We start from the raw sequence: 9626 nt of genomic DNA, 5'->3' as shown, positions 1-9626 counted from the left end.
GAATTTCCCCACAGATACAAAAGTTAAAAGTCTTCTCTGTATTTGAAAAGAATTTCAAGCCTGATGGCACTTACAGCAGCAATGTGATCTATATTTCAATTCATAATGTGACTGAATTTTTTGATTGCAGTTTGTTCATAATTTATATTTGGTTGAGATACTGTGTTCTTGATGTTTAAGGCATAGTGGTGTGCTGGCATGTTTAAGTAAAAGCAAATTGCTCCCAATGGCCCCCTGATTTTTTTTTTTTGCCCAAGGAGACTTTGACACGTGGACTGGAGGAGTCAGGGACCAAACCACCAACCTTCTGATTGGTGGACAACCCACTCTGCCTCCTGAGCCACAGCCGCCCCAAAGCTCCCTAGTTACAAATCATGTATACTTAATAATTTCCTGACTTTTTCCAATGTTACATTTTTATTGGGTGGTAAAGCACCTTTAAATGCCGATTGGTTTGAAAAGTCTGAAATGAATTACCTCACGATGATAATGCAGACAAGCACGGTCCTTTGAAGCAATAAATTATTGAAAGGAACAAATACAACTCATTCTTGAATTTTGATGATTGAATTTAAAGACACAACACCAGAAGAATTGGTTTTAAAACAGTCTTGTAGTGTTCTATTTATTTACACAAATTGAATAGAGGTAGAACCATCTGTGTTATTTACAAATTTACATTAAAAATAAATAGTCACAGCATATATACAAATACATACAATGATAAAATCCTAAGTCAATAACACACAGTATCTATGATGAAATGCTTAATTACAACAGCTTAGTGAGAAGATCAAGGTAAGTTCATGTTCTTGTTTCTTGTTCAAGTCAAGCTCCATTAAGCAATTCTTTTTGCAATAACATTGACTCAAATGACTCTGTAATACGAAATGGAAGCAACCTTTACAGTATTTTACTTGGTCTTGGTTTTCTGGCCGGCACGTAGGCTGTTTGATTAAGTCTCACCTTTTTTTCTTGCCAATGAGCTCAAGATAAACAACAACCAACTGCAAACGACCCGCCAAGAACAAATTGTCAAGTAAATGAGTGGCTGGTGGAAATGTTCCCACGAGTTGGTGGACCAAACCAGAGCTAAAACTAGATATTGGTGGCCAGAAAACACAACTGCATTTTGATTCTTTTGTTTTTCTCTCTGCTGGATGTCTAAGAGGGAATTCAGACCGAAAACAGAGTTAAGACAACGCAGGGCATAAAATGCGATCCAGAAGGTCCAGTTTGAGTAACAGATCCGTGAACTTGAAGGCTAATCAGACACCAAAAGGCTGCACAGCGGTTTACAATAGTCAGAGACAGGATTTTACAACTCTGAAAAGTTATCACGCAGCAACTACTTTATCTTTCATCATGACAAACGTGAGGTAAACAGTAGAAAAACAGCGTTTGTTGTGTACAGCGTAGTGATGTGACAACGTAGCGCCTTGCCGGATGATGTCACATTGCATTACAGTAAAAGTTGAGCCTGGTTTTTCTTTTCTTTTTTTTTGCTGGACGATCCTGCATTTTTTGTTAGAGCCCCCTGCATTGGCACCCCTGATGCGCCTCTGGACTGCACCCATTTCAAATGAATGACAGGGCTGTGTTTTTTCACAAAGAGCAAGTCAGTCTGAACACAGCCTAAGTAAGCAGTTGTTTGCTAATAGGATAGCTGATGGTGTATCTGGGCTGTACAGTGTATCTGCCAGTTTGTTTTGGCATCTTTCCACCCCCAAATGGTCAAAACGTTCTATAAGTGAATGAGAAAATGAATCCATTTGTCATTTGCTTGGGTAACCAGTCTGAATGTTGAAGTTATGAAATCTGTACAACCTACTGGTCTGGCACAGTTCAGACGTTACATCTATGCTGTACTTCTGCCAACCTCCACATCCTGTCATATGACTTTCTGGAGAGAGTACCGCAGAGCCAACAGACATGACTGGTCTAGACTTTACCTTCTAAAGGCTGCATCTGAAGATTGTTACAAAGGATTAAATTTCAATAACTGGAGGTGGTATGTAAGAAAGAAAACCTATGATGCGGTTGGGCAAACCCAGCTTGGAAACAACTTCAAGTGCTCTTGTGCCGAGAGCCCTCCTCAATGCCACTCTGCTGACCTGCTGCAGACTGAGGGGGGTATCTAAGGAAGAGAGAACAACGGATGACATTTTATCTGTGCTTCTAAATGATCTACATACTGACAGTGACAGGAAGCACATTTTATAAACAAACTTACCCTCATAGAACTTAAGGCAGAGATAAGACGACGATCCTAGACTGGTGTAGTGGATAGGTTTTTTGTTCAGATTATCTCTGGCATACACGTTCCCCCCAAACTCCACAAGCAGCTCAATCAAGTCAATGTTTCTTGTTTTGGCTGCATGATGAAGTGCCGTTTCATGTAGCTTGGCAGCATTTACATTTGCCCCTTGGGAGGAGAAAGACAAAACCGCATTAGTGAGATAAGTAGCACTGTTATCTGCAGCATTTGTGTTTATACACTAATTAAATGCCACAATAGCTTTATATGGTAATAAAATATCAATAACAGTATGATTATCTCTTAGAAAATATAATTAGTCATAAGAGGCAACCTGCAACCTGCATTTAGGTCTAGATAAACTGAATCACCTTCATGAGGGATGAGCGGATCTCGGGTGTGGCAGGCATTGGTTAACCAACCGAGCTTTTTTATCTTAATTTGCAGAAGAACCAGTAATTAACATCAACATTGTCGCCTGAGACCACAAAGTTGATCTTGTTACAGTAAAGGGCTGGTTATTGATATATTTTAAACATCGTCTTTTCTTGGATTACTGCTAAATTATAAAACCTTGAGAAAATGTTATGACTGTTTTACCGTTTTTGAAAACACAGTTGATCGAGTTAGTTAATCAATACCAAAAATAATCTTTAGTTGAAGACCTGATGACTAAAGCATCAAAGAAAACGTAGTTGCAGCATTAACCATAGTTTAGATTACATAATATATAGAAGAACAGAACCAACATGGCTCATTTTTCATGTACTGACCTACAAATATCAGACCTTTTAATTTAACCCGACTGATATGCAAATATGTACAAACACAGACTCACCTGCATTGAGGAGAACTTTGGCGCAGTCATAATATTGCCTGGCACAGGCGACATGGAGCGGTGTTCCATAGTGGCAGTCATGGGCTTCCATGAAAGCTCCTTGATCGATCATGAGCTGGACACAGTCTGAATTACCTATTGTGAGAGACAGGCAAAAATGATGACTATTTATAGCACAGTAAAATGCTCTGCATCAGATTGACTTTCAAAGCACAGCTGAGGAAAAAATCTGGAGGCAGAGAGTCATATTAGCGCTGCAGTAAATTTGAGAAATACCAGTTAATAGTGGGACTCCAAACAAAACCTTTCGAGTATCAAGTGGGTCTTGAAAGGTGGCTGTAAAACCATTGTGGTTACATCCTTCACAGAATGTGGTAGCTGTTATTTGCTTGAATAGATTTTGGCTGGACAATCACTCGACAATCAGCTTTCTTCTTAATATCCATTTCCATTTTCAGAATCAATACTGCAATCATCCCACAGGGTTCCGGTTCCTTAGCAAGCATAGCCAGACCATTTATGTCCCATAGTCTTACTGGTTATTGTAATTTTGGGTTTTTGTTTTATTGCTACATCTCCAAAAGCTTTTAAGAAATAATCCAGAGCCCAACAGTCAAGGGCACATCTCATGTTGGCAGAGTATTGCATTCTGCTTTCTCCTGCTCTTTTTTGTCTTTCAAGTGTATGCCTCTGGGATGAATTTTTGAAATAAGCCACCGAAGGGATTTTTCTGTAACATGATGAGTCAAATTAACCATGCACAAAATGTTCCTGCATAACATTTCACTCCCAGCCTCTTTACTATATATAGTGTACATGACCCCAGCACTGTTTAGGAAGAACAATGAGGAACTTGGTGTAGTCAAAGCCTGACGTTATGATTCTGATTGGCACGTGTATTTTCTTTAACCAGTATGATAAACACATTACATGCACTGTGTGGAATCAGGTCTGGCAATGCTTGACTGACAAAGCAAACATGTCTTGATGACAGAAACATGGCCCAGAATACATTCCTGTGTGTTGTTATAAGTAACATGACACACCTCCCATGCAAGCCTCATGAAGAGGTGAGAAGGTAAACAGCGGAGGATTGACTGTTGCTCCGTACTCCAGCAGCAGCTTCACACAGTCTAGGCTCCCAGCTGCACAGGCATCACACAGCGGAGTGCTGCCGTCAATGTTACGAGCATCCACCTGGAGAGCACAGAGTCATCGTAAAAACCTCACTAACGTCATTCAGCCAATCATGCCTTGATGAATAAAACCATCAACTTTACTGACACCATCTCACCTGTGCACCAGCATCCAGCAGCAGTCTGACGCACTGGGTTTGTCCCTGTATGCACGCCTCATGCAGCGGAGTGATGGAGTCGACAGCAACGATGTTAACTGCCGCTCCACCTTCGATCAGCTGCTGCAGCTGAAGGGCCCTCCCCTGTGCAGCTGCCTCATGCACAGCTGATCGGTCCGTCCAGAACCCAAGACCATGAGCTGCAAATATGAGAAACCAAACACAACTGAGCTTCTCTGATCGTAGGATGCAAACATTTTCTGTTTATTTTTTCATTACAACCTTAAACATATAGCTGAAAAGATATTCTCAAAAAATCGTATAAGGACAGTAAGCTTGTTAGACACCAGCCATGGCCAAAGGTAAGTCTAGAGCCGATTGACAGAAAATTAACCTGCAACTATTTTGATGATCGATTAATCATTTTAGTCATCTGTATTAGGAAAGATGCAAAACATTTGCTGGTTGCAGCTTCTTGAATGTGAGGATTTGAAGCCGTTATGTGTCATACGTGACAGTAAACTGAATATCGTTGGTTTTGGACTGCTAATTGGACAAGACATTTGAAGACCTCACCTTGAGCTCTAAGAAATGACAACATTTCTGACATTTTTATGGACAAAATGCTTGATGGAGAAAATAATCAGAAGATTAATCAATAGTGAAAATAATTGTTAGTTGAAGCTTTTGCTGCATGACACTGCAATGAAAATACTAACCTGCAGTTAAAAGACAAAATTCTGATGTACTTTGTTTCAGTATTTACATTAAATTTGCATAAAGCAGGAGCTATTTAACACTCATTCCCAAGTTTGGAGGCTTCACATGTAGGGCTGCAACTACAGCATTTTGAATTGCGTTTTTGTTGAAATGTTCTATACAAATAAATATGCCTTGCCTTACGATGATCTACATTATCAATTAATCTGTTGATTGTTTTCTCAATTAATCAATTGGTTGTTTGGTCTATGAAATGTCACAAAATGGTGAAAAATGTTGATCACTGTTTCCAAAAGACCAAGATGCAACCCCAAAGGTCTTGTTTTGTCCAACAGTCCACAACCCAAAGATATTCAGTTTTCCATCAGAGGACTAAAGAAACAAGAAAATATTCACATTTGAGAAGCTAGAACCAAAGAATGAAAAAAATGACTCAAAACAATTATCAAAATATTTGCAGATTAATTCCCTGTTGATCAACTAATCAATTAATCAACCAATCATTGCAGCTCTATTTTTTTTATCTTGCCATAATCATAATAATCCTCCTGACCATTAGAAGATCCCTTCATGATGCACTTACAATGTAAGTGATGGGGGCCAAAATTCACATTTAAAAGTTTATCTGAAGCTACTGTGAAGCTTCAGCTGTCCAAATTAGTCCAATCAAGTAGATACCTTTAAATGTTTATCTTTTTAGTGCCAAATTCCCTCTTTTTGTTGCTATACTTCCACTGCAGCTCAACAAGGAAACACTGTCCTAAGGAAACACAGAGGGAATTTGATGCTAAAAAGCCTAAATGTGGCAGATATCCACTGTATATGACTCTGAATGCTGAAGCCTCATATAAGCTTCAAATAAACTTTTAAAGGCATTTTTGCACAAAATGACTGTGTGGGGCACCATCACTTACATTGAAATCACATATGAAAGGGATCTTTTAATAGCCAGTAAGAACAGGATGAATGATGACAGTGATGGAAACCTCTTTCAGTGCTCATATGGGCACCTGACTGTTATTTTAAGACAGACTTAAAACATCGTGAGCTTGTCCTTTAAACGAAACAGAGGGGCACATTAAAAGCAACACATACAGTAATCCAAACCATCACATTGTTGTATTTGTATATTATATTGCATGTGTCCACTAACATATTCATTATTACCGTAGGTGTTTTTGTACCAATCTCTTAAGATAGATTGGTGCCCATGCAGTTGCACAACATGCAGTCCGGTACCTGCTGGCCTCACTAACGAGCTTACAGTTTGCTGCCACGCTCTCAAATTAACGTCAAACATTAAACGGAAAGCATGCTAGCTACAGTTGACCTAGCTGCACGTCTAACGGAGGCTAAGCACTGGTCATAATAAATAAATGAGAGATATTGAAAGCTCGTCGTGATGTCTTCCAACCCCATACGATCGTTGGTTGAGCTATCTCAATCGTTTTGGGTTACTGTTGGTCACCAACTGTAAGCTACTTACCGATGTCTCCATACAAGGACGGTCTGGTCCGTGTGATCTCCATTTCATGTTACCGCTTTCCTCTCCGTTAACCACGCAGATTCAGCCAAACGTGTAATTCATTTTGAAGCAGGAAAGTGACGAGTGAAGGGGGGGCATTACTGCAAAAAAAACACGCTGGACTGCCGGGTGGACAGGGCTCAGTAAGGGCAGCTCCTGGAGCAGCAGAGGTCCAGTCCAAAATAAACATAAGCTTGGAATTCTGGGAAATGTAGGCGGCTGACCTGGCCTACAAAGATGGAGTCAGGCAAAAAGGGAAGTGGCTGGTGGAGTGATCGAGCAGCGGTTAACCATTGACATTCAATGTGGAAAACTACAGATAGGCTAACTGTATTATGAATGTAACAATCATGACTTTTGGGGTTGAGGATGAAGGTTAGCATTATGGAGGTACGCAGTGGCAGAAAGAAGTGTTCAAAAGAAAGAAAAAGAAAAGTGGAAATAGTGGTAATTTCAGCAGCTCAGGAGCACAGTCTGATGAAATGGTTAATAAAGCTTGGGCACATCCAAGCCTGAGAGCTGGAAACCAAAACAATGACTGGAAAGTCGCAATTGTGATTGATGAACATTGCCATCTCATAACAGTGGCTGAAGCTCTAGAAAAAGATGTTGGCATAGTGAAGTTTGCAAAGTACTTAGACAACAAGCATATACTTGTACACGCAGTGAATAAAGAGCAAAGCACTGTACTGAAAATGCATACCCTGGATGGTAAAAAAGTAAAAACCCATGTACTTATGTCCATAGTCATATCTGGAGTACCACTATCTGTCTCAATGGAAGACATGAAAACATAACTGAAAGGAGGAAAATGCTTGATGCTAAACATATTACCACTAAAAGAAATGGAGAAAGAGCAAAAAATGTTGTCACTAACTATCGACTTTGAACACGACCTCCCACGGAAAGTTATGCTAGGCCTCTTCAGCTATTCAGTAAGAGAGTTCATTCCTCCAGCATTTAGATGCTTTAAAGCTGGAGTGCGGGACTTTTGTCTTCACCTTTTGGCAGTGAGAGTAATTACTCTGTCGCTACTGTTGCAGCTGTTAAACAGTGGATAAATTGTTTTGTGCGTTACACAACCCCTATAAAATGACTCATTTCACATACGAATTTGATCTATTAGGTCCAATAACATTTGGAAAGTCTAGAAGAGCCACATGATTAAATTATTTGATCCCCATTCAAGTTAGCAGAGAGCTAGTTTAGTTTAGTGTGCATGCTCTGCCCATAGAGTATGTGCAGTATGCATTCATCCAGCCAGCGCAGGAATGTCAAACCTGACACCAGATTAAAAACTCCAGTATACTGTGAAATACAGAGAGATTTATCTGGCAGTAGATAGGCTTCATCAGCATTGTGTGAACTTGTTTGGCAGGGACTTGAATGTAACGGAGGTTTATTGGAATGTAAAAATTCCACAGTGCAGGTTTAAATGTCAAAGGGTCATACAAAGGCAAAGAAAGATGTGCAAGGTGAGGAGGTAATCATGCATTTGGAAAGTGTTGGAAAGATGTACCAGTTAAATGCAATTGTGGAGGAGATCAGAGTGCAGCTTTTGGTGGACGTGCGTTACAAAAACATGAGAGAAAAGTCCAAAAATTTTAAATACTAAACAAAGTCTCATATGCAGAGGCTGTTAAGAGGGAACAGATGGAAACAGCACTGAAAGGAATAACAAGTAAAACAGTAATGATCCTCCAATTACAGGAAAGAGACAGATTCATCTGATAAGCCTCCCACTGGTTCAGGGTACCAAGGGAACCATGTTAGCAGATTAAATAAATTTTGTTGCATTCATATGTAAAGTGGTTTATATTTGATAAGAACAAAATAACAGGAATGAGAGAATTGAAACAATTTTGGAAGCAACAAAAAGAGTACCTTGGGAGTCTCAAGTACAGAGTGTAAAATGATACAAGAAATTATTAGTCCTTTCACATATGATTTGTCTAGTGATTAAACTAGTTATGGTACTTGACATCTTTCAGTGGAATGCCAGAAGTTTAATGGCAAATGGACAAGAGTTTAAGAAGGTCATAAAGGGTTTAAATGACAAACCAGATATAATATGCATTCAAAAAACATGGCTGAGACCACATCTAGATTTTGTTATGGCAGGATACAATTCAGTCAGACATAAAAGAGCAAATAATCAAAGGGAGTGGCTGTCTCACATTTATTAAAGATAATTTAGTACACAGAAGAATAAATCCTTCAGGTGAACATGAATGCGCAGTTGTTGAGGTATACAGAACACACGGATCAATCAAAATTATTCATTACTACCATCCATGTCATACTTTAACTGCAGAAGTGTTTGATGAAATACTGGGAGAGGAAAGTCAAAGAAAAGTTTGGAGAAATGATTTCAATGCACACAATAGTTAATGGGAAAGTGATCATACTGATAATAATGGTGCAGTGACTGAAGAAATTATGGACACAATAAATCTTTTATGTATAAACAAATATGGAGGAACAAGATTAGATATTAACAGGAACAAGATGTCATGTATTGATATATTGTTGGTTTCTGCAAATATGGCTAGCCTATGTGAATGGAAAATAGGCAATGATAGCATGGGTAGTGACCATTTTCCCCATTATACATATTATTAATATCGATCAATGTATGCAAGGAAGTGCTCCTGTATACAGATGGTGCTTTCAAAAGGCCCAATGGCACAAATTTAAAGAATGCTGCCTGGGATTAGCTAACAATATTAAAATGAATGGTAATGTGCATGAATGTACAAGTGAAAGTACACATATGATAACTGAAGCTGCCTCAAAAAGTATTTACCTAAACCAGTGATAACAGGGAATAAGAGAATTGTGCCATTGTAGAATGATGAGTGTAGCTTGGCTATTAAAGAAAGAAATAGTGCTCTCCAAAACAACCAGAATTTGGATTAAAAAAAGAGAACCTTAGCATGCAAAGTTATTAAAACAGCTAAAAGGAATACTTGGAGACAGTTTTGTCCTTCTA

General features: G+C 39.0%; 1 protein-coding gene across 1 annotated transcript; it reads right to left on the bottom strand.

Annotated features, from left to right (window-relative positions):
• Nucleotides 1–594: 594 nt before the first annotated feature.
• On the bottom strand, nt 595–7655 carry asb13b (ankyrin repeat and SOCS box containing 13b). Its single transcript, XM_067590201.1, has 6 exons — nt 6596–7655; nt 4390–4589; nt 4142–4292; nt 3096–3230; nt 2234–2425; nt 595–2137 (listed from the first exon to the last, which is right to left on the bottom strand). Exons 1-6 carry the CDS (start codon nt 6636–6638, stop codon nt 1989–1991), a joined length of 870 nt encoding a protein of 289 aa, XP_067446302.1. The 5' UTR covers nt 6639–7655; the 3' UTR covers nt 595–1988.
• Between the last annotated feature and the right edge of the window lie 1971 nt (nt 7656–9626).

The sequence above is a fragment of the Thunnus thynnus genome, chromosome 5 (assembly GCF_963924715.1).
Source record: "Thunnus thynnus chromosome 5, fThuThy2.1, whole genome shotgun sequence".
In the NCBI taxonomy this organism is placed as follows: Eukaryota; Metazoa; Chordata; class Actinopteri; order Scombriformes; family Scombridae; genus Thunnus; species Thunnus thynnus.
This window is presented reverse-complemented; position numbering and strand designations above follow the sequence as displayed.

Coding starts and splice junctions, on each gene's coding strand:
- asb13b (XM_067590201.1), bottom strand. CDS start 6,638: ATGGAGATCACACGGACCAGACCGTCCTTGTATGGAGACATCG. Junction 3,231..4,141: donor TCATGAGGCTTGCATGGGAG/GTGTGTCATGTT, acceptor CTCTCACAATAG/GTAATTCAGACTGTGTCCAG. Junction 2,426..3,095: donor CAAAGTTCTCCTCAATGCAG/GTGAGTCTGTGT, acceptor TCTCCTCCCAAG/GGGCAAATGTAAATGCTGCC.